The 26,439-nt window shown below is 43.4% G+C and overlaps 1 protein-coding gene across 2 annotated transcripts in view; it reads right to left on the reverse strand.

Moving 5' to 3' along the window:
• The window catches only part of TTC28 (tetratricopeptide repeat domain 28), a 616,338-nt gene extending 599,834 nt beyond the window's left edge, over positions 1 to 16,504 (reverse strand). For both annotated transcript variants that reach the window (XM_073582693.1, XM_073582692.1), the window contains exon 1: positions 15,036 to 16,504. In XM_073582693.1, coding sequence (XP_073438794.1) covers positions 15,036 to 15,062 — 27 coding nt within the window. In that variant the 5' untranslated portion in view covers positions 15,063 to 16,504. The remainder of the gene's footprint in view (positions 1 to 15,035) is intronic.
• Positions 16,505 to 26,439: the final 9,935 nt, after the last annotated feature.

Consider the following 26,439-nt stretch of genomic DNA (forward strand, 5'->3'; position numbering starts at 1 on the left):
TAAAATTTGTATTTTATTGGATTTACACTCAGTTGTTTTGTTTATCATGGTTGGCAAGATATAGACTGTCACAACTGCCCGATACTCCCCATGTGAGTGGGTGGTCATGTGCAATGGATACAATTTGCAGACTTCCCGTCACGTGCCAAGCGGATTCTCCTCTGTTGGAACATTGAGAGATGCGGAGGACAGCGTACGCATGCCAATCACGTACATACGGTCATTTGACAGCCCACTCTTACGGAAATTATAGGGTACTTGTAATGGGCATCCCACCTTGTCACAATGTGTCAGTCTGTAGTCACACAGTGGAACTGCAGACTTTACTGTTCAGACTTGGAAAACCCCTTTCAAAAGCTGAACTGAGTTTGGTTTATTATTCTCTTTATTTCACAGGCAACCAATGACTACCTCAAATACTAAGAAGTTTGTGCAAAACCACTGTATCTTTCCTAAAATTGTTCATATGTTGCGTTTTTTTTTCTGCAGCAAAACCTACTGTCTCTGCAGTAAGAAACTTGCTGCAAAAAAGCATGTTGTGCTCGGTTTCTGTTGCATTTTTCTGCGTTTTTGCCATGCTAAATTTGTCTTTTGTGCATGCTGATAAAGTTTAATGCTAAAAAAACGCAGCAAAAACTGCAACCTGCGTTTTTGTTGTGCATTTTTCACCACCCATTACTTTCAACGCTGAAAAAAACGCTGAAAGAAGTGACATGCTTCATTCTGCAAAAACCGAGGTTTTGCACAAAATACTGAGGATAAAAAAAACATGATGTATGCATAAGATTTCTGAAATCTCTTAGACATAGTAGGCACTGCAAAACGCAGCTAAAATTAGCATTAAAAATGCACCAAAAACACATACGTGAGAATATACCTTAGGCCGGGGTTACACTTGCGAGTGCAATGCAAGAAACTCGCAAGAGTCTCTCGTCTCAATACCTGGCACTGCCGTCGGCGCTCGAGACCGGCGGTGTGTGTGGCTGCATGTCTTTCTATGCAGCTGAACACTCCGGTCCGAACCACTGGCAGCAGTGCCGAGTATTGAGGTGAGAGACTCGTGTGAGTTTCTTGCATTGCACTCGCAAGTGTGACCCTGGTCTTAAAATGTGAATAAGGCTTTAATATAAGCATTTCAGTTTTCTTCCAAAGATATTAACCTACAGATAAGGGGTTATCTATGAGAGGACCACCGGAATCAAAGCTTGATCTGTTTTGACAAAAATTCCACCGACCCAAAAAAAGCCACAAACCAAAACTATATGAGAGAAATTTACCATCTCATTTATGCTAAAAAATCCTGTTGTAACAAAGTCACCAAAATGTGTTGCAAGTGGTATTTGGCAACCTTTTGGCCCAAGGTACCGATGCAACACTACTTAATGGAGCTTAGTAAATGTGGCACAAAGAAATTTACTATAATCATTGCTGACGTAGATGTGACACCCAGAGATGTGGCAAATTTATTAATAGGTTGCCATAATACTTGTCACTGTGAGTCCAGTTTGCACAGGACCATGCACCACCAAGAACGATTACAGTATGTTTTAAAAGATAATTTTACCAGATAAACTAGTGGTTTGCTCGTTCTTGTGATTGGTAGTGATTGGTGATTGGCAGTCTGTTTACACTGCAAGATAATCGAGAAACAAGTATTTTTAAGAACGCTCATTCATAATTATCATGATTCATGATTATCTATCAATGTTAATTCAGCTTAAAGAAACTGACCACTACGCGGACAACCCCATTTGAATCCTTATGTTTCTTCCCAGTAAAGTAATAACACTTATACTCACCTCTGGGAAAGCCAGTGCCGACACCACTGGAATGGAGAGGGGACCAGAGGTGATTCTAAGTGTTATTATTTTACTGGGCAGAAAAATAGGGATTCAGAAGGGGTTGTCCGAGTAAGTTGACTACCAGCAGCTTATATAAGGGTAAGTGTAGATAATCAAAATTTCAGTCCATGTGCCATCTGACACCAAACTAATAGCTGAAAGTCAACGTCCCAGTGCACGCACACAAGTGATTTTCCACATGAAGCTAAGATCCATGTGGAAAAAAAATTGCAGCATGGCTGGTCTTCCATATTCTGTGGCTGAGACAATCCTAGTTCCAATGGTACTGAGGTCCTGCACCCGTCTGAGATGTGAACAAGTGCACAGTACTGCACAGGAATTCCATCACGACCACCATTCGTGGACGCCACTGTCCTGAGAAAACCCGTAACCTAAAGTGTATGCGCTTCTTACGTTCATAGTACAACCTTTAGTGAATGATACCATTCAAATATGCATGTAAATATTTCCAGAGGTTCATATAACAAACGATATATAAGATAAAGAGTAATGGAAAGGTTTTCAGGATATGATTTCAAATGATTTCACAAAACACAGTAACCTCCTTACATTACGCTGTCCTCACGTATCCAGAGTACAAAGAGCAAATCAAAGAGGAGTAAAGAATCAAAGGGATGATAGTGATGTGAACCTAGGGCAAAATACAAATGTGTGCACAAAGTTATTTACTGAAATGGTTTTCATGTCTCTCATCGAGCGCAGTGACCAAGTCTAATGTACTGGCAAGAACCTGTTCTCTTTTATAAAAAAAATATGTATAGTATGGTGTAGTGAAGTGATAAAAATATAGACATAAATTACATTTATGGAATAAAATAAATTAAAAGTGGCATGTGCATATGTATTCACCCCTTTTGCTATGAAGCCCCTAAAAATTTCTGGTTTAAGCAGTTACCATCATAGCTCACATGCTTATTGAAACGAAGCCCCCCTGTGTGCAATCTTACTGTAACATGCTCTGTCACTACATACACACCTTTTCTGAAAGGCCACAGAGGCTACAACACCATTAAGCACGAGGCACCACTAACCAAACAATACCATGAAGGCCAAGGAGATCTCTAAACAAGTCAGGGATAAAGTTGTTGAGAAGTACAAGTCAGGGTTGGGTTATAACAAAATATTCCCATCTCTGATAATTCCCCGTAGCACCATCAAATCCATCCAATAGAGGGACGCCCACCAAAACTCTCAGCCCAGGCAAGGAGGGCATTAAACAGAGAGGCAACACAGAGACCAAAGGTAACCCTGAAGGAGGTGCAGAGTTCCCAAGCAGAGACTAGACTATCTGTCCATACGACCACAATAAGCCATACACTCTATAGAGATGGCCTTTATGAAAGAGTGGGCAGAAAAAAGCCTTTACTTACACACAAAAGTTCTAAGGCTCATTTTGAGTTTGACAAAAGATATATGGGAGACTCCCCAAATGTATAGAAGTTGCTGTGATCACATGAGACTAAAATCGAACTTTTTGGACACCAAGGTAAATGCTATGCCTGGTGCCAAACCAATACAGCTCATCACCCAAGAACACCATGCCCACAGTGAAACATGGTGGTGGCAGCATCATGCTGTGAGATGTTTTCTGGCAACAGGGACAGGAAAAATGGTCTGAGTAGAGAAGAAAATGGATGGTGCAAAATACAGAGATATTCTTGAACAAATCCTGTTTCAGTCTGTCAGTGATTTGAGACTGGGATGGAGATTCACCTTCCAACAAGACAATGACCCAAAGCATACTGATAAAGCAACAATCGAGTGGTTTAAGGGAAAACGTGTAAAAGTTTTAGAGTGGCCTAGACAAAGATCAATTGAGAATCTGTAGTCATACTTCAAGATTGCTGTGCACCAGAGGAACAATTTAACTTGAAGGAGCTGGAGCAGTTTTGACTTGAGGAATGGGCAAAAATCCCAGTGGTAAGATGTGGAAAGCTCATAGAGACATCCAAAGTGACTTGCAGCTGTAATTGTCATAAAAGGAGGCTCTAAAAATTACTGACTTTAGGGGGATGAACAGTTATGCACACTGAAGATTTCAGTTATTTTGTCCTATTTGTTGTTTGCTTCACAATAACAAGAAAACCAAAGGGTCACAGTTGTAGGCACGTTCTTTACATGAACTGATGCAAACCATCTAAAAAAATATGTGAAATTCCAGGTTGTGAGATAGCAAAAAGACGAAAAATGACAGGGTGGGGTGAATACTTTCACAAGCCACTGTATAATACTATAAGAACAACCAGTGACAACCAGTATGGAAATATGTACTATATGTGTGTAAGTAATATTAGTGTTAGTAGTATTGCTACAATACCCAAACCTCCTGCGATTCTCCTGAACCAGTCTCAGGCCGGTTCCACACATCTGACTTTCATAGTCTGGGTATTGTGAGGCAGTGACCGGAGTCACATGTAGGGGGTGCTGTGTGTTCTCACCAGGAGGCACACGGAGGCGTATTGAGGCCATGAGAGAGCATTGCAGTCACAGGCGTAGCTCTGCTAAGGGCGTTTGTGTTTTGAAACAGACTACAGATGGTAGTGGTGCAATTCGTTTCATTCCCAGTCGGGTTTTCCATGTGGTCCATGGCCACAGATTCCAGTCAAAAATAATGCAGTGAAAGGTTTGGGTGTGTCAGTGTCAGGGTTAGTTTGGTCTAGCAAGTGTGCAGCGCAGAAGGCTTCTCAGAGCTCCACCTGTGTGAGGCAACACAGGAAAGCAAGCCAAACAGCCAAGGTAGCTGAAAGGCCCAACATCCACAGCGTACACAGCAGTACAGTCACCCACGGCAACCGGTCTCAGAGGTGGACTGGCGTGTTTAGTGACTGTAATATGGTTCCCGGCTGCGATCCAGAGGATATCGTGTGCTGTGTTTTGCTGTAAGAATTAAAGAGACTTGTGTTTAGAACTTTGCTGGGTCACTGCCTCATCACTGCTCAGTGTGGAAACCGCTGCACTACAGTATGGACCACAAAGTCAAGGCCAACCATGGGTCTCCTGACCTGATCTCAGTAGCCTCATTTATGCTTATAAGGCTATTGAGTTTTGGTCAGGAAAGCAATGGCAGATTCAGACATTGTGGTCCGTACTGAAATCATGAAATTTGGATGCGTGATACTGGCCATAGATCACTGTAAGATCCTATTTCTGGTTCAGTACAACTATCAGAGATTTAGGAGCATGGTTATAATCAGGCTGTGTAAAAATGGCCTAAAAGAAATCTGGTCCAAATTTAGATTCCTGCACATTTTTGTTCCACCAAATAAGCTAATTGGTGACTAAGCTTTTGGCTGCCAATTTAATTGCATTTCGTGGTCTGTAATGTATTTGTATCATTAATGAATAACTGTAAGATATAAAATGGACAGAGGGTAGGGTAAGACACGTTGCTTAGATAAAATGTAAAAAAAAAAAAACAAATAAAAAAAAAATAAACAAAAAACACAAATAAACTACAGTTTCTACGGTCAAGATTTTTTTCTTTTTCAATTTCCAAGTATGCAGCACCGAGCTGTGACCCTTGATTATCACATTATTTCCATGAACTCAGGTGTACGGACTATGTGAATTTCCCCTAAGCACCTTCTTTTTTTTTAATAGCACTGCAGCTTAACCAGGGTTTGTCGTTTCTATGTCAACCATTGCTCCCCAGTGATCACATAATGGCAATATTAGTACAGAATCCTGGACAGAAAAGGAGGAGCTTTTCGTGATTGCTGTCAGCGTCGATCTATTGTAGGAAGCCTGCATGGCCTGGCTCAGCGTAACATGTATATGCCGTACGGGCTTCACTGTGATTGACGAAGAATTTACATTACATATTGCGGCTATTGGTTTTATCTCATTATTGTAGCGGGTTAGCGGCTGTGCATTATCATATACCCCTAGATATGAAATATTTCATTATAAGTCTAAGACAAGCTATGAGAAAATGCTTTAATTACCAGCAAAACAGCCAAGAAATTGAAAACAATTTATTAGAAGACGTGTCGGAAAGAAAGAGTTAATGCACGAAGTCCTTGGTAGATAGACCGTAGCCTCAGCCTTTCCTGCAGCAGCAGCAATAATACAGACATGTGGCACTTCACAATGATAAACATGCAAGGATCAAGAAGTGATGGCAAAAAGCTCCGAAAAGACTTTGTCCTAGATAAAACGTGGAGATGGGGACACTGCGGTCCTGGTCATGAGAACGGTCTATCTAGAAGAGAATAGACATCTGGAAGATGATCCAACAGATTAATCACCTGAATCTGGAGAAGGGGAACGGAACCAGGAAACCTGATGAATTACGTACATATACATTCACACGTGTTACACGCAGATTGTACTCTTTCCACGGCAAACAACTAATCCTTGAAGAATTCTGGGCAATTTGATAAAATCTGATACTTATACCAATCCCTACTGTATTATACTGTGGATATAAGCAAACAGCAAATCTGCTATGTGTGAGCATACCCCTAGAGATACCAATCTCTAATTTCGGGATATCAGAAAGAGTTCGTCCTGTGCACGCATGACATTGGGAGAAGACTTTGCGTGTGATGATGTTGCATTTATATTTATCTTATAAGAAGGCTGGCAATATCATGCGAACAATGCCGATTCTGGCACAGACAGCTTACACATATTGGTTGCTATTTTATAAAGATAAATGTCATGAATCATAATTTGATTTAAAATTCGAAATGAAGGTTTTTTCAATGCTCTTATTTCTAAAATAGTTTAGTAATACATGGATGACATCTGTATAATGTAATGCTGAAAGGAGTTGTCCAAGCTAACTGACAAGCTGCCCACTTTTGCTTAACATGGACATCCCCTTTAATTGTGGCAGCTAAGAAGACAACACAACTGACCTGCGGCATAAAGGTCCCAACTGAGACTCGGATGAAAGTTGGCCGAACCAGCTGATATCAGTGGGACCAGCTGACCATTAATTGGTTATGGGAGAGAAAAAGGCTTGGGAACAGCACCTAAGTATGGGGGTCGTAAGCAATAGCTGCTTGCCGAAAACGTATCCAGCAGCTATCTCATGGGAATGTGTAATTTAGGCCGGTGTCACACTTGCGAGTGTGATGCGAGAAACTCATGCGAGTCTCTTGCATCAATACCTTGCACTGACGCCGGCACTTGAACCGGAGTGTTCAGCTGCATAGAAATACATGCATCCGCACACTCCGGTCCCGAGTGCTGGCGGCAGTGCCAGGTATTGATGCAAGAGACTCGCGTGAGTTTCTCACAAGTGTGACCCCGGCCTTAAAATGAACCTGTCATTTGATTCATGCTACTTAATCTGTTGGTAATTGACATGCTGCGGCTTGGAAACCCACAGAGTTAAAAAGAAGCACAGTAGGCATGGGATTTCTAAAAATCCCATCCACTATCCTTTAAATGCAGAACGCAGCGTTTTGGATGCAGTGAAAATACGCTGCGTCCAAAACACTACTATTCCTGATCATGAGCACGCGGCCTAAGAATCAAGCTGCGGGCCACAGCCAGACTAGACTAGTTTGGTAGCTTCATAGTCTGGCTTCTCCCAGCGCTGCTGGAGGTGATTGATAGGGGTTTCCCTTGCATGTACATAGGGAGTGACCTGTCAATCATCTGCAGCGGTGATGGGAAGAGCATTTCAGAGAAAAATCTACCTGTCTGCTATGCTGCAGATAGGCATGGATTCATGCCTGGGGTTTGGGCAGCATGAATGAATCAAATGACAGGCTCCCTTTAAGACTGGAAACTTGCTGTGGAGAATTGGGACATTATTAGATTGTCAGCTGTAGGAATAAGTTTATTAAGTTGAGTCTACAAACAAGTTAACATATTGCACTCTCCACTTGAGTCATACTCACAAAAGACCAGTATACAGACGTTTAATCTGCTGTAGGGTCTGTGCAATGAATGGAAGACGATGGGCATGATCAGCTATTTTATGTGACCCCAATACACTTGGTGAGCGAGGCAGTTGGGGAAAAGCCTCATCCGATGGCAGCTTATCTCACTTGAGAACAAAAGGATCCGGCGTGCTGAAATGCAACCTCCCGATCTTTTGCTTTCACGACATCTGCCATCGGGGGAGAGGCCCCAATAAACAGTTGGTTTAGCGGAAATTGGGGGTTTGGCAGACTGCTCTCTTCATTTAGCTGTCCCGCATGTCTGTCTATCCATGGACGTAAGTCACCACTGACTTTCCTACATTGATTGGTAAAGTAATGTCTCTACAAGTATTTTGTACAAGTATCTACAATTGGACCATATGCAGTATATGATATGGGATGGATGGAGAAGAGGGAACTGGAGGAAACAGTATTCGTACCTCCGAGTCCTACAGGGTATCTAAATAACGCCACAAGCAAGGTATTTTCTCTGCCTTTTTTTTTTACTGTCTTCCTTTCTGCATATTAGTGTGAATAGGAATGTGTACTATAAGATCTAAACTGTATTGGGTACTCGCCACGGACACCTATGGGGGTATAAAAGCTTATGTAATAGCACAGACTACCGCATAGTTGCAGCTCTGTGCCATAGGGGCAAGTTCACATAAGCATAAAAAAAAAGCGTTCAAAGTGTCATCCAGAAAAGTAGGACAATTGTGTTCTCACTTGTCATCCGTGTGCTGTCCGTATGTAATCATTTCTGCGTCTGGCACTCTGTTTTTCATGCTTCCATAGACTTGAATGGGTGAATCACATTGAAAATAGTGCATGCTGCCATTTTTTCACATACAGATTTGGTGAGTGAAAAAAAAATCCCCACCTGCACTGCCCCATTGGATAACATTGTTCCAAGCGTGGTTCTTTTTTCACAGTCAGCACTCGGACCGAAAATACAGTGGTGTGAACAAGGCCTAATGTGGAGTTCTTATAGTGGCAATAAGAAGTTCTGAAGGTTCTGCTGTATTCTCTCCTGTTATAAACACCTCTCGTTATGGGTTACTTACTAGCTGTCATTCCGTGCTTCTTCATCTTCATTACCGGCTGCAGTCAGACACAAAGCCTGCGTTGTTACAGTTCTGTACAGGAACAGCCGCAGCTTTAATAATGCACAAGTGTTCACTCTATCTCACTGCTGAAACAGGAGGATACATAAGCTCAGATTGTTATATCATGAATATGTATGCATTTATGTCTGGCCCGCCACAGCAGACAGACAGACAGACAATGTATGGGGTGCACATGCAGGTGCAATGTAAGTTTTACTACTGAGAATAATTCCCATGTGTGCAACTAATCCAGAAAGTTGGATATCATTACAGTCTCTGCAGACAATAAGCCACAAGATTACCACCAAATCACCTGAAAAAATGGTATGTCCGTGTGTATGAGGACACAGTAAATGTAACTGTGGTGCTACAGCCCTGCTAGGCCAAGGGAGAAACCCAAGCCACTATGTATGCCAATGCTGATGTGTTACTAGCCTGATGATAGCAAAGTGGCATGTCTGTATTTCAATTTTGTGTATTTTAGTCAATTGTTATGTATTTTAGTTATAGAATGACAACCTTACTACTGACATATGTCTATCATGAGAAAAAAAGGCCAACACCTCATGTTGCAGATGAAGACTAAGGTAGTCCTGTAGCATTGCAGTCTTGTCATAGCTCCCCTGTATGATCACTAGACCCCTGTAGGATCACTAGAATCCTGTAGGATCACTGGACTCCTGTAGGATCACTAGACTCCTGTAGGATCAATAGACCACTGTACGATCACTAGACCCCTGTATGATCACTAGACCCCTGTAGGATCACTAGACTCCTGTACAATCACTAGACCCCTGTAGGATCACTAGACTCCTGTAGGATCACTAGACCCCTGTAGGATCACTAGACTCCTGTACGATCACTAGACCCCTGTAGGATCACTAGACTCCTGTACGATCACTAGACCCCTGTAGGATCACTAGACTCCTGTACGACCACTAGACCCCTGTACGATCACTAGACCCCTGTAGGATCACTAGACCCCTATAGGATCACTAGACTCCTGTAGGATCACTAGACTCCTGTACAATCACTAGACTCCTGTACGATCACTAGACTCCTGTACGATCACTAGACCCCTGTACAATCACTAGACCCCTGTACGATCACTAGACCCCAGTAGGATCACTAGACTCCTGTAGGATCACTAGGCCCCAGTAAGATCACTAGACCCCTGTACAATCACTAGACCCCAGTAGGATCACTAGACTCCTGTAGGATCACTAGGCCCCAGTAAGATCACTAGACCCCTGTACAATCACTAGACCCCAGTAGGATCACTAGACCCCAGTAGGATCACTAGACCCCAGTAGGATCACTAGACTACAGTAGGATCACTAGACCCCAGTAGGATCACTAGGCCCCAGTAGGATCACTAGATAGTGCAAGGAAACATCCATTTCACCTGCGCAATCTTAAAGCCATTACGATCAGCTGAGCGGTTTTAGAGGTGAAACAATGGTGTCCCTGTATGTGCAGAGCAGTAGTGAGAAGACCACAGCGATACAGGGCTGATGCATTTTTTGGCCACAGTGTGGCTGCTTTGTGTATGTGAACACAACCTAAAGATGCATTTACATGAAAAGATAATCATGAACGAGTGTTTTCAGGAATGCTCTTTTCATGAGAATCTTTCAGAGTAAACAGGCTGCTGATTGCCTGATGAATGACCAAAACGCTCTGTCATCCGGTTAAATGATCCTTTGCGGAGTGCAAAATATCATTGTTCTTTGTGGTGCATCGTCCTGTGTAATCAGGACTAGCACTGCTGAGAACAATCGCAGTCTATGTGAACTGAATGATCTGTTACAGGATGTTCAGTACTCATCATTTACTGAGGTCTGCCTGTGTAACCAGGACTCGCACTGCAAAAATGGTAGCCTATGTGCACTGAATGATCTACTACAGGACACGCTGGTGCTCATTGTTTACTGAGGTCTGCCTGTGTAACCTGGACTAGCACTGCCAAGAATAATGGTAGCCTATGAGCACTGAATGATCTATTACAGGACGTTCAGTGCTCATTGTTTTCAGAGGTCTGCCTGTGTAACCAGGACTCGCACTGCTGAGAACAATGGTAGCCTATGTGCAGTGACTGATCTATTACAGAACACTCAGTGCTCATTGTTTACTGAGGTCTGCCTGTGTAACCAGGACTCACACTGCAACAATGATAGACTATGTGCACTGAATTATCCATTACAGAGCGCTCAGTGCTCATCATTTACTGAGGTCTGCCTGTGTAACCAGGACTCGCACTGCTGAGAACAATGGTAGCCTATGTGCAGTGAATGATCTATTACAGAACACTCAGTGCTCATTGTTTACTGAGGTCTGCCTGTGTAACCAGGACTCACACTGCAACAATGATAGCCTATGTGCACTGAATTATCCATTACAGAACGCTCAGTGCTCATCATTTACTGAGGTCTGCCTCTGTAACCAGGACTCGCACTGCTGAGAACAATGATAGCCTATGTGCAGTGACTGATCTATTACAGGACACTCAGTGCTCATTGTTTACTGAGGTCTGCCTGTGTAACCAGGACTCGCACTGCTGAGAACAATGGTAGCCTATGTGCAGTGACTGATCTATTACAGGACACTCAGTGCTCATTGTTTACTGAGGTCTGCCTGTGTAACCAGGACTCACACTGCAACAATGATAGACTATGTGCACTGAATTATCCATTACAGAGCGCTCAGTGCTCATCATTTACTGAGGTCTGCCTGTGTAACCAGGACTCGCACTGCTGAGAACAATGGTAGCCTATGTGCAGTGAATGATCTATTACAGAACACTCAGTGCTCATTGTTTACTGAGGTCTGCCTGTGTAACCAGGACTCACACTGCAACAATGATAGCCTATGTGCACTGAATTATCCATTACAGAACGCTCAGTGCTCATCATTTACTGAGGTCTGCCTCTGTAACCAGGACTCGCACTGCTGAGAACAATGATAGCCTATGTGCAGTGACTGATCTATTACAGGACACTCAGTGCTCATTGTTTACTGAGGTCTGCCTGTGTAACCAGGACTCGCACTGCTGAGAACAATGGTAGCCTATGTGCAGTGACTGATCTATTACAGGACACTCAGTGCTCATTGTTTACTGAGGTCTGCCTGTGTAACCAGGACTCACACTGCAACAATGATAGACTATGTGCACTGAATTATCCATTACAGAGCGCTCAGTGCTCATCATTTACTGAGGTCTGCCTGTGTAACCAGGACTCGCACTGCTGAGAACAATGGTAGCCTATGTGCAGTGAATGATCTATTACAGAACACTCAGTGCTCATTGTTTACTGAGGTCTGCCTGTGTAACCAGGACTCACACTGCAACAATGATAGCCTATGTGCACTGAATTATCCATTACAGAACGCTCAGTGCTCATCATTTACTGAGGTCTGCCTCTGTAACCAGGACTCGCACTGCTGAGAACAATGATAGCCTATGTGCAGTGACTGATCTATTACAGGACACTCAGTGCTCATTGTTTACTGAGGTCTGCCTGTGTAACCAGGACTCGCACTGCTGAGAACAATGGTAGCCTATGTGCAGTGACTGATCTATTACAGGACACTCAGTGCTCATTGTTTATTGAGGTCTGCCTGTGTAACCAGGACTCCCACTGCTGAGAACAATGGTAGCCTATGTGCAGTGACAGATCTATTACAGATCGCTTAGTGCTCTTCAATTACTGAGATCTGCCTGTGTAACCAAGACTCCCACTGCCGAGATCTATAGCAGCCTGTGTAAACAAGCTATTATATGATCACTGAACAGCAGAGGTTTATTGCAGCCAGTCAGTCCATGTAAGTGGACCCTTAATAGGATTCCTATAAACAGCTTTTGTCAACTATCCACAGGTCTGACTGCTGTGTCTGACCACTTGGATCCCCATCAACATTTGGGGTCCATGTGAATGTAGTAATTAGGGTGTATGCAGGACAAATGCACTATTCACTGGATATGAGATTAATGTAGATAGCAGAGCGCTGTACTGGGCAATTTCTGTTAGGTCCATAGAAGTGAATGGAGCAGCAGTCAGGCATGGGAGCTCCATTGTTAGTGAGGATCCTACCAGTTGAACCGACAGTTATCAGACAACAATATTTAGAGAAGATAAATGTAATGATAGGAAATTAAGAAGTTGGCTACTTACATACAATGTGGCAAATGTTCCAAATTTCTGGAACTATTCAAGAAACCACTCGAGATAAGAATCCGCCTCATTCCTTGTAACGCTTATTACAATATGTTATAAACTAAACCCAAGGTGTTGTCATAGACTCACATGAAAACGGTAATGCAGAATATCAAAACACCGCGCAACTTTATGGGTATAACAGCAAGAAAACTTTATTGTTGTACCTGAAATAAAGCTCTTACCACTAGAAGCCCCGCTAGCAGGATGGAGATGGTGGTACAGTCGTGTGTGTACCATGTGATACAATGTAGCTGTTAGAAATATAATAGTATCTGTACACGGTGCCTAATCCATTCACTGCATATAGAATTACTAATTCATAAGGCAATTAAGAATGGTTGTATTGCATTACTGAAAAATATGCAAATGTCATTTGAAATACCATTCATCAGACACAAAAGGCAATAGCGTTCGACGGTGGTAATCATCTCATAGGACGCCTTCCACAATGACACGACGGTGTAGCAATGAAGAGTAGCAACAAGCTACAGAGTGGACTATCGCGTAATAAACCGCTGCAGCAGTGAAAGCTCCGGCTCTTTCTTCCTACAATCCCTAATTATCATAGAAGCGGACAATATGTGATAGACTTTTCCTAACCCTTGAACAGAAAACGACTCTAATTAATATTATGTTTTCCGAGCCGATTTTTCCGGAGGAGAATGAACGGGCCTCCTGAGGTCAGGGGGGCTTTATTGCAAAATGCTGTTCTGCAGTACACTTCGAGTCAGCAGTATGTGCCAAGGGCTAGTTCATCGGTCACAAGCTGTATTTGTGGTCAGCCTGGATATACTATAACTTTCCACTCAAAAGACCATTTCTAAAGCCTAGGGCCGCTGATTGGTTTTGCATCGGGTTTTAAAACTATCATAACACAGCATATGCTTAACAAAGTACGAATCTTTCAAGCAGACATTTAACCTTTTTTCCAGCGCTGGTATGTAAGCCAAAAGTGTTAGTCATGCTACTATTTGCTTTAGATCTATTAAGAAAACATATGTTCCATTGTTACATCTGCTGCTCGCCCCCCAGTGGGCCCCGAGAGAAACTCTCCAAGAAAGAGACACGTTAACTGCTTCAGCTCTCGCCTTTCAAAGAGTTAATAAACACTTTAACACCGGGTCACTGTGTAGAGCCCTAATGTATAGAGCCCTAATGTGTAGAGCCATAGGATATCAGTATGCACAATAGCAATTGTTTTACGAAAGTCCCCAAATAGTTGGTGCAGCGACTAAGGCAGGGTTACTGCACAATGGGAAGGGTCTCCATACATTGCATAAGACACAGTGGGTTCTCGAGAAAGCAGCGCTTTTCTCGCTGAGATGTGTAAGCCAATAACAGGTTAAGGGATCATTTCCCGTCCGGCCAAGGGAAAAAGGGATTTTGCCCCTGCGGCACAATGATACTGATTGAGTCTCTTTCAAAGTTTTCTCTTCTGTAATTTACAGTGAAAGAGAAAAATATTCAGGATTGAGAGTCCGCAGTGGTTGATACCTTTTAATGGCTAACTGAAAAGATGGTAACACATTGCAAGCTTTCGAGACTACTCAGGTCTCTTCATCAGGCTAGACTAATACAACATCTGAAGAATCACATATTTATGCACAACACGGCACAGAAAAAAGAGTGAAACAGTGAAGGAGAAGCGTCCAACGCCAGCAAGAATTCCATGTAATCCGTCCCTGATTAGGTCTTCTTACTGCGGGATCCCTTTTGTAGAAACAGCAGTTGGACGCCCCTTCCCGACCCCTGAGCATTACATGGATTACACCGATATTACGCTGAAAATGTCACAAGCGCAGATTTTGATTGCCCTGCCAACGCACATAATACCAGCGGCGACATGAAAAATGTAGAAAAGTTAACTGCAGGGCTCAGTGCTGCAATGGAAGAATTAGTACGAAATATGTGACAAGTATCTAGAAGTAAAGTGACGAGGAGAGATGAACAGTCCTCATTCCGTCTCCTTACCTTCTTCCTGGGCTGCCATTTCATCATATTTGGACAGAAAAAGGTTGAGCATCAAGAGATGTGAGAGATACTTGTAAACGTGGGAAATGGACAGCTGCTGATAGTCATGCTTCCTTGCCCCTTTAAAGATGTTGCATATTTACTTTTTTTTGGAACATAATCCCGAGAAAAATGCAAAGCGTCGGAAAACAGATTTTGATTTCGGGCTCCGTGTTACCCAAATCCGACTAGGAAAAAAAAATATGTAAAAAAAAAAAAAAAAGATAATAAATAAAATGAAATGGAAATAAAATGTCAGCAATATCGGTTATCTGGAGTAAAAGAATTTGGAGTGAGATAGAAAATCCAATGCATGGTTGCGTGATGAAAAAATTTGACGGAAAATGTGTCAGAAAAGGTTTTCCTTTGAACCCTGGATTTAGTCAATTTCTCTTTTGTCATAAATGCTCACATCTGCAATCCGAGATGTGGAAGTGTCCTGTCCGCTCACGCTGCACGGCACACATCGGATTTTGTCATGTTGCGAATACCTTTCGGCTTTCTCGCCCTTAAAATTCGCTATCCTCGGAGCGCTCGGCAGCTACAGGCGGAGGTTGCCAGCCGTCTCCTTGCATCTTTCCCCCAAAAAAAGTACATTCCAGGATACAGTTCCATAAGACGAAAAGAAAATCTGGCTCCGCTGACGGCTTCGATTTGTAGAATGTTTCAGGAAAGGTTCTGCGTGAACAATTCACGCGGCATAAGACACTGAAAACAGAAACAAAAACAAATCCACCAAAAAAGAAACAGGGAATTTTACTTGGGAAATGCTGGAAGGAAATCCTGCAACAGCAACAAAATGTACTCCTCTACACTAATGACTTCCTTCCCTTCTAGTATATGCAGAGCCCGCACTGTTCTGTTCAAGACATTGCTGCAGCCTGCAGGGTCTTACTGCTAGTCAGATCAGCCTCTGCTATACAATATCTGCTTTCATTTACCCTGTGATCCCACCGTGCAGAAGCATACAGATCTGCAGTAGGAAATGTCGGCATTATCAGAGCAAATAAACACTTCTTAGCCACAAAAAGGAGGCTACGCTGCCATGATACAAGAACGATAAGCGAGTCTTCATGTGAGCGCACCAATATTCCTATTACTGCTGACTAATCTTCTTATCCAGGGAGAGGTATTATGACGTGGAACAAAGATATGTGCTACAAGGCACTTTTACCACCGGATGTGTAGGGCTATGTTCACACCTCCGCTAGAAGACTTCATTGCAGGTTCCTTCGAGTTGCGTGTTGTGCAATGAAATGCCGGATGTGATGAAAACCCGATGCTCCCTATTAGGCTGGAGACACACATAACGTATAAAATACGGTCCGTTTTTCACTGACCAGAATCGTACAAATGTTTCATGAACAGTGATCCGTATGTCATCCGACATGCCAGGATGCGATTTTCTCACATCTAGGCATCCGTGTGACATCCGTATGGCATCCGTATGCCGAGATTTTCTTGCCGGCTTGCAAAATGGACATATAATGGAGCCCAATGACAGGTTAAAAACCAAACGAAAGAACAGATAAATACACATAGAATACATTTATATATACACATGTCATTGAGACACATATACATATATATATTTATATTTCATAGAGTTCTACATAGCATAATAGCCACTAAATCAATTGCCGGCTTCTTTGAAATCATTACAGAACCCGACATGATATGACACATGATTTACACACAGTATAGTAAACCATGTCATATTAAAACGATTTATATATGTCAGTCTTTACTAAATTTATTAGTTTGTGTTAGGAAAAATTTGGAACTCTAGGGGTCAAATTTAAGGGTATAATCGCGGAAACAAATTGCGTGACCCGTAGAAGCGCCTCAAGCGCCAAATGGCCATCGTCAGCACCTGCACACTCCTGTCCTCACTCTCCGGCCATGATGTTTTAAACAGTTCTGAATAAAGAGTGGAACTTTTAAAAATCGGTGAGTGCTAACCGTTTTCTCTCTTCAGTGGAATTGTATCTATATAATAGTCATGGCCGAAAGTGTTGGAGCACCCATTAAAGGGAACCTGTCAGCTGTTTTGACTGCTATAAGATGCGGCCACAGCCTTTCAGGGCTTATCTACAGCATTCTAAAATGCTATAGATAAGCCCCCAATCCGACCTGCAAGATATGAAAAATAAGTTTTATTATACTCACCCGGGGGGGGTGGTCCGATGCGGTCCGTTCCGATGGGTGTCGCAGGTCCAGGTCTGGCACCTCCCATCTTCTTGCGATGCCGCCCTCCTGCTTGCTTCATCACTCCCGGCTTTGCGCTCCTGCATGGCGTACTCTGCCCTGTTGAGGGCAGAGCAAATTACTGCAGTGCACAGGCGCTGGGCCTCTCTGACCTTTCCTGGCGCCTGCGCACTGCAGTACTTTGCTCTGACCTCAACAATGATATGTTCTACATGCACTTGAATATACTATATTTTGCCCCTTTTTCACTGCTGCACTCACATTGGCATTTATGCGTATATCATGAGAGTCAGGATCTACATGGCTGAGAACCAGTCACACTTTTCTCAGATAAAAAAAGGCATAATTGGACAATCTAGTCTGGCAAATGACAGGAAAGCAGAGATACTGTGCGAGTATAAAATATTTACTGTGATACAAGAACCCCTGGCAAGCAATCTCTTTCTATCTGAGTGACGGCTTTCACAGTGGATGGATTATAGCACATACCACTGTGTTTTCATGTCCAGGCACAATCTTTATCACCCTTACCAACCTACTAGTTTCCGAATGAATAATGCAGTAGGAAACATCTAATGAATAGAGGTTTTTTTTTACCGCTGCTTTTCTTTTATTTTGTTTGTGAAACGCTTTTCCTTTTAGAATAGATAATTTGAACTTTATTACAAATACATAATATATGTTCCCAAAGCGATGAAGGCGCAGAAGTTACAACTTCAATATAAGATTTTTTTTAATCTTTTACATTTTCAGCCGCTTTTCTGACATGTTTGTGTTAAAATTCATGGGAAGAGACAAATGCACTTTAATACATTCTGACTGCCATGTAACAAGCTGACATTGCTCCTCTCCAAAAAAAAAACCCAGCACAAACAAGGCTCTGTTCAGACCCGGCAATTTCAGGTCAATTTACCCAATGCTGCTATTATGTATTACTGAATGCTATTAACAACCTATCGGCCACTTTTACGAGCTGCTACAGGTTTTGAAAGCAAGACGTAGGCACGCATTCGGTAGTTTCTGTATATTAAATAATAAAAAAAATCTGTAGGGATCATATACAAGGAAAAATGGAGCAACGATATATTATTGAAGGGTTTTGCCATCTTATATAAATACTGGTAAAATATTCCAATACCTTATAATGCTCGGCCATTTAGACCCCACCAATGAAAAGGTGTCAACCGAAGCTCACAAGACCTACCAATGTCCTCTAATAAGGCCACATTCACACGTTCAGTATTTGGTCAGTATGTGTAAGCCAAAACCAGGAGAGGAACAATCAGAGGAAAAGTATAAGGCCGGGGTCACACTAACCTGCACAAAATACGGTCCGTAGTTTACAGGCGTAATACGGATGAATGACCTCTAAATAGTGGTCCGTAGGTCATCCGTAAGCAAGGTGCGGTCGCGTATTTTGCGCATGTGAGCATCCGTATGTAATCCGTATGGCATCCGTATGCAATCCGTATGGCGAGATTTTCTCGCAGCCTTGCAAAATGGACATTTAACGGTTTTGAGGCCTGCTAACAATTTAAATCATTAGCCTCCACCCTATTTATTGGCTCAGGAACAGGTGGCTGCCTCCATTCTGGCCATTTGTGACCTTGCCTTCACTAGGTGTGTTGGTGTTGTATGTGCAACATGGCAGAGGGTCTGAGTTTCAATACAACTGAGCAGGTTCTCTTCAACTGGCTTTTGTCACGGCGCTTTGGGCAACCATACCCAGTGATAGTGGATCCGCGGAGGAGGAGACGCATGTGGGTACATCCACTTTTGAGGCAACGACTCACAAGAGGTCATTTTCACCGCCTCTATTCTTCTCTGCGGGAGCATCCACTGAAATTTTACCAATACTGTCACATGAGCATTTCCACATTTGATCAACTCTTGGAGACAGTGCGCCCTGGGATAACCTTTCAGGACACAAGGATGCGCAAAGCTATATCTGCAGAGGAGCGACTTCTACTCACAATATGGTATGTACTACACAACCACATTCTCTATGTTCATAATGTGTGGGCTAAAGTATGTTTTTTGCCTTCTTGGACTAAGTTTAATCCCCTCATCTTACTCAAAATATGGTTCAACTTACACACCAGAATGTTAGCTCTAATATGTACTGCATATCACTTAGTCATTGTGCAACCAAATATGTGTGTGTTATTCTATCTCAATTCCTACCAAGTTTGGTCGGCATGTAACTGATGTTTTTTGACTTTCTGCATTCTAAAATTATCAATTTCTGTTGTTCTACAGCTTCCTGTCCACTGTCCTGTCTTATGCCGCCCTCCACCATGAGTTTCTCATTGGAAGATCAACCATTTCTGGCATAGTGAGGTCTACATGCTCAGAAATCTGGACAAGACTCCATCAAGTGGTCATGCCCGAGCCCAGGATGGAAGACTGGTTGAGGATATCAAGGGACTTTGAGGAGGACTGCCAGTTTCCTAATTGTATTGGGGTCCTGGATGGCAAACATATCTGGGTGCGTAAGCCGCCGAACTCTGCCTCCCAATTCTTCAATTCTAAACAATACTTTTCTGTTGTATTGTTGGCTCTGGTAGACCCTCAATACAAGTTTATAATTGTTGACATTGGGGCCTATGGAAGGACGAGAGACTCTAGAGTCTTCAATACTTCCATAATGGCTCGGCGGCTACGCACCAACCAGTTGGATCTACCACCACGCCAGCTACCAGGCTCCACTGAAGAATCAGTCCCTTATGTCCTTATGGCAGATGAGGCGTTTCAGTTATCATGCAATGTCATGAGGTCATATCCCCGGCGCAACCTTGACCACAGGCACAGAATTTTTAACTTGCGCCTATCACGTGCTAGGCGACTGGTGGAGTGTTCCTTTGGCATTCTTTGTGCCAAATGGCGGGTACTCCAGTCTGCCATTCAGTTGAGTGTACAGAATGTTAATGAAGTTGTGAAAGCCTGTGTGGTTCTTCATAACTTCACCAGGATACAAGATTGTTCCTCCTCTGCTGGTGTTGTGCGTAGGCCAGACAATGTGCGCAGGGTGAGACCACCTATGAACCCTCAAAGTAGACTGCTCTCTGGCCTCAAAGTGCGTGATATTTTCACTAATTACTTTATCTCACCTGAGGGGGCAACTTCTTGGCAAGAGCATGCTGTATCTATGTTATAATTTGTTTCTTTAAGCGTGTCTAAATATATTACTCAACCCCTTATGATTCGATGACTGTTTCATTGCATTGGTTAGTGTATGTTAGTATATTGACAGGGTTTTTGATAAATCACACAGAGACGTTAACTGTAGTAGACAAATTTTTAGTTTTGCCTTTTTGCTTTTTTTATCTTAAAGGCAAACATAATTTTGCCATATGAAAAGTTTGGCAATGGGCAAAATTGCCCTTTTTGCATTATTAAACTTTTTTGAAAAGTAACATTATATAACATAACCCAAAAAAAAATTAGGCAATAACAACATTGCTGCATGAGAATATTTAAATACAAAGGAAAAAAATAGGTGATCTCCATAAACAAAATTAATGCTAAAAGATAACACTCACATTTCTTCCGAATGTTTTCCAATCATAGAAATATTCCACCATGACAGGCAAGGCTACCTCACGGCTTTCAGACAGATATTACCTGTCTGTAGAACAGAGAATATTTAACCATGCTATACTGGAAAGGATGAAAAAACAAAACTCACTTGTTAAGACATAGAGAGAGCGTAATATTCTGAAGGCTGGTCGCCTTGATTTGTTACTATAGATTGCTAGCAAAAAAGGTGACTACTTCACTAAGGCCAGCACGCCTTTCCTAGGCATTAGCAAGTGAGTAGTGTATTTTCTTCCTTTGACTTTACAGTATAGCGCGTTTAAATATTCTCTTTTGTACAGACATGTAATATCTGTCTGAAAGGCGTGAGGTAGCCTTGCCTGTCATGATGGATTCTTAATATGATTGGAAAACATTGTTAAAAAATTTGAATGTTAAATTTTTAAACAAAGTTTGGTGATGGAGACCACCTGTTTTTTCCTTTGTATTTGTAGCACCAGTGAAACCGCACTGGGCATCTACGGCCATCAGACTTATAAATCCTCATAGGTTGGGGAAGGGGAACGTGGAAGAGCAGCCTGTGGGTGCTGCTGGACACTGTGGCCAACATCGCCCTGTGTGGGGCCATACTGTTGCCCATGATGTGGGAATTGTCCTGCCTCCTGGGAATGTTGGGGGTACTGGCCAGAGTAATGATGGGGAGGGGCATCTTGTTCGCTGTGGTAGGCACGTGGCTCATACCCACCAAGATAGCCATATCGTCCCCAGCCAGGTTGGGACCAGCCTCCAACACTGGGTGGGTACAAGTGGCCATATTGGTGGGGTTGGCTAGAGGCTGACATTTGGTGCTGCTGAATAGAAGGTTGGGTAGTGGGAAGAAGGGGGTGAGGTGTAGGCCCACGTATTTGAGGATCCTCAGATCCTGCTTGAGCTTGCATTTGTGGGGGGTGCCTAAGGCGCATGAGATTTCGTGGTGAAAGCTGCCACCTCTCAATGTATTCAAATAGTTCGTAGGGCGTATTGGGGTATGTGCAGGCATCAAGCAGGATTTGAAAGCATCCTCTAATACGGAGCCTGACCTCACGGGAAAGGGAACAGAGATAATTGGCCAGGCTGCGAGAGTATGCCTCCTCCCCATCATCAGTGTTAACTCTGGCTAAATAATTCAGGACCCCAGTGTCCACATTAGTGCGGGTATCAGGGGCAGGTATTTGCCGTCTTCGGCTTGATCCTCGCCGGGATGTGGCAGCAGGCTGAGTGGAGCCACGGATGTGGCCAGTTGGGCTGCTGCTGATATTGCCATGATCCTCTGCTGGTGCTGATGCAGCAGCAGCACCAGATGGTCCTGGTGGTGGGCTTTGGGGCTAGGCAATGGCACATCCTGACTCGAGTCTTCACCCCTGCTCCTAGTAGGGGGAGAAGATGGGCCAGCCACCTCTTCCCCTGCAGACCCAGGATCAATGATGGGCTCTGTTTCTGAGCCAGTGCCTCTGTCCGTAAGGTTGGACTGAGTTCTGTGAAGAAATAGAACAGAGCCAAAAATAAATACCTATTTTTGGCCCTGTAAAGTATCTGTGTAATGTGGTGTGAGGTATTTACTTACGGTCTCAGATCCAGAATTGGGGAGAGGAAGGAGAGGCGGTCGTAATATATATATTTTCTTTTAACGTAGCCAGCATCCCCACTCCTGGACCGCTGCTGGCGTTCCCGGCGGTATTGGTCCCGGATGCTTCGCCAGTGTCTCATCACATCTTCCACTGCAATGTGACAGGAAATATTGTCAAAGTCACATATTTGATAGGTCACATTTGCTACCAGTAGTCTAGGCATGGGGCCTTCTGGGATGTGCTTTCTACCCACGGTGGCATATCTAATTCGGCAGATACACAGGGTCTCTTTAGTTGATGTATCAAATAGCTACACTTAATAATTGGTTTGTCTAGGAGGATAAGGAGCTTGTGGCCTAAACCCAAATTATGGCTGTGTGAATCCACGTGTCACATCCAAATCTAACGGCCTCATGAGGAAAAAAGTACAAGCACAGGAAGGGGGGTGCAGATTCTATATTCCTTTTTTGTTGTGCGCTAAGGTTACTCATGTTTTGGCTTGTACTTACGAATTTTATGCTGCTCCTCACGTGGCCGATTACCAAAGTCATGGTACATCTGGCAACAGATGCGCCTCCATGACGCCTCCATTCTTGCCCGGTTGGAATAATGGGCATCACGTTGGTCCCAGAGTTCGGGACGCTCCTGCACCAGGACTATTAACATTTCCACATTAATGTAAGTGGACGCCATGCTGCTGCTGTACTCCGTGGAGGCGTACTTCCTGGATATCTGGAGCGCTTTTTGAGCTCATTTGCATGTCTAGGCTTCCTGATGATGGATTGGCCCATTTCCTGTCACCAGCCAAAAGACCTGCGTATTGCTCGCAGGTCACACGTGTGGTCCGTGTGTAATCCGTATTTTTTGCGCACCCATAGACTTGCATTGGCGTACTACGGCCGTAGTATGCTGACAATCGCAGCATGCTGCGATTGGCACGGAGCGTAGAATACGGATGAGAAATATACGGCTGGTGCGAGGGACCCCATAGAGAATCATTTGTCCGTGTGTAATGCGTGCTTTTAGCGCCTCTCACTCGGCCGTATTCCTCGCCAGTGTGACCCCGGACTAATAGAAACACGTCACCACTTCTGGATTTATCCCCAACTTCTGGTTTCGGCTTATAAATACTGGGGTAAAATACTGAAAGTATGTGTGTGCACTTGGCCGTAGGAACAGGAAAGTAACCTGCTGAGAAAAGCAGAGGCAGAACCAGGATGAACAATCCCAAATGACAGCAGAAAATCCTTGCATGGTAAATAAAGGCAGACAAGTATATATTATTGGTGATCTAATGCCTACCTACGCATATGGAAGAAGTTGGATGGCTTTGATGAGCGCGCCTGGAATTCTCCTTTAGGCTAGGCTCACGTGTTGTGCATTTGCTGCGGATTCACTGCGGATTCCAACCCCGGATTCTACAACATGCTATAGTACAGGATAATGTAACTTTGGGTCAGACAACCTGATTCACATCACTCGTATCCATTCACACAATATAAAGAACACGCTGAGAACTGTAATATCTGCAGCACGCGCCATCTGGCCCAGAGTGGTGCCTTCTTATCCTCGATCATATTCTACCTCCACATGTTAAGGATTTGCATTTTTATGTTCATGCTTTCTCCACAAAGTGTGAACTTTAGGAGATGCCGAAAGAAGCAATCCCCGGAAACAGTTTACTCTCTAAACCTGTCTAAGGCCATGTTCACACGTGGTGTTTTTTCTCGCGTTTTTTGCTGCAGTTTTTGTTATGCTACTCTTGTCTCTTGTGCATGCTGACAACGTTTAGTGACAATCAATCATATTCTTCTTCATAAGGTTTTGGCACAGAAAACGGTGCAAACCAGATACCTGCGTTTTTTCACCAGCCATTACTTTCAATGAGTGAAAAAATGCTGAAAGAAGTGACATGATCTATTCTGCAAAAGCCACGCAAAGCAGAAAATACTGAGGACAAAAAAGCAAAGCTGTGCGTGTGAGATATCTGAAAACTCATAGATTTTGCTGGTACTGTAAAACACAGCTGAAAATTTCCACACAAAAACGCCTAGTGTGAACATACACTACATTACATACACATTTAGGGTAAGGGCAGTAAAATACTTACGGATCGTCGTCTTCCCCGGGTTCCAGCACCGCTCTGATCCTTTTCTCATTCACGTGACTAGAACTCCACCTCGTTGGATCACACATGACTGTATAGTCGGAATTTCAGTCACGTGAGTGAGAAGAGGAGAATAGCGGCGATAGAAAATGGGGAAGACCGCAATCTGTAAGTATTTCATTGCACTTAGATTACATACGCTTTTAGACAGGTTTGGGGAATAAAGCATTTCTTGCCATGTTACTACATGAACTGATGGCAGAAATAATGGTCATTAGCTTATTTGCTATGATAATCTAGGAAAAACAAAGGGCCATAGGTACATGATGGTAACATCCACTATTTAAAGGGTTTTCCCAGCTTCAGATATTGATGACCTATTCTTAGGATTAGTGGAGCCCAACATTCAGCAGCGGTTTTTAGTACCAGGCGGTGGCTGGATGTAAATGGTGAACAGAACTATAGCGCCATTCACAGTGTAGTGGCTGTTCTTGAGTACTGCCCATCCGCTCCTATTCAAACTAGGTCATTACAACAGTAAGACCGGAAACCCCCTTGAAGGAATATAATGTGGCTTCCAACTCTAAACGTTCCCAACTGTTGAAGGTGGGTAAAGGTCAAAAAGGACTGTGTAGAGAGAAAAAGCCTCCTCCTGTGCTCTGTCCCGTGAGGACGGCGTCAGTGCGCATGCATCGTCCCAGAGCATAGTCATGATCCCCACTGTTCTCTTATATCTACTGCACATGCTCAGCATGGATAAAAAGAACACAAGACAGATCCATGAACAACCACTGGAAGTTTAGAGGCATGAAACCTGGAGTTGCATTCACTGTTGACACTGTATTGTTTATAAAAACCTGTTTTATTTTAAGGGGGTTCTCCACAATGGACATCCCCTTCTTAAATACTACAGTGCTCAGATAAAATAAAACACATACTCCCTTCCCAGACCAGCACTGTTCCAGTGATGTTGGGACTGTGACTCTTAAGTTTATGTGACATTATTATGTAATGTCAGCACAGATTTCAATCATTTACTTACACTGAAGGGTTTATTATCTGGTGATTATCATTGCTTGGACTGTGGCAGCATGTGCATGCTTGTCTGACTCCGCCCCCTCCTGTAATAAGCCACTCACTGTAAATAGACAATGTACATAGAGTGACTGGTGTGGGCAGGGTTAGCTTTCTTAGCTCGGCTACTTTCTACATCTAAAAGCTCTGATTGTGTCATTAGTGCACCCAGTAAAGTAAGTGATACTGTCATGGGGTTACGGCAACAGAGAGGAGCCAGAAGACACCAGCATCTGATTGCTCTTACTCGTGCACTGAAAAGAAGCAATTCTCTTTCTTTTTAAATGATATTTATTTCTTTTGTTAATCGGCTATGTTGGGAGCTAGGTTAGCCAACTCCTATCCCCTATATAATCTGGGTCCTGATTCAAACCCATGTCAGAGTTAGGGCCCCGTCACACATAGCAACTCACCAGCGATCCCGACAACGATATCAAAGTGTCAGGATCACTGGTGAGTCACTACATGATCGCAGGTGAGCTGTCAAACAGACAGCTTCACCAGCGATCAGCACAGCGACGCCGAGCCCGCGGCGTCGCTGTGTACTTTAGTTACCAGCGCGCTGATGCAGGCAGCTGGTAACTAAGGTACACATCGGGTTTCTAAGGGGCGTGCGTCACTTAGAAACCCGATGTGTACCTTGGTTACCAGCTCCCTGCATCAGCGCGCTGGTAACTAAGGTAAACATCGGGTTTTTAAGCACCACCCAGTGCTTAGAAACCCTGCATTTACCTTAGATACCAGCGGGCTGATCGCTGGTCTCCTGCCTGTCACATGCAGCAATGCATGCTGGCCAGCGGGAGCGTGAGATCGCTGTTGTGTCACAAAACGT

Source organism: Dendrobates tinctorius, unplaced genomic scaffold (genome assembly GCF_039654945.1).
Source record: "Dendrobates tinctorius isolate UK_male_01 unplaced genomic scaffold, ASM3965494v1 ptg000073l, whole genome shotgun sequence".
Taxonomy (NCBI): Eukaryota; Metazoa; Chordata; class Amphibia; order Anura; family Dendrobatidae; genus Dendrobates; species Dendrobates tinctorius.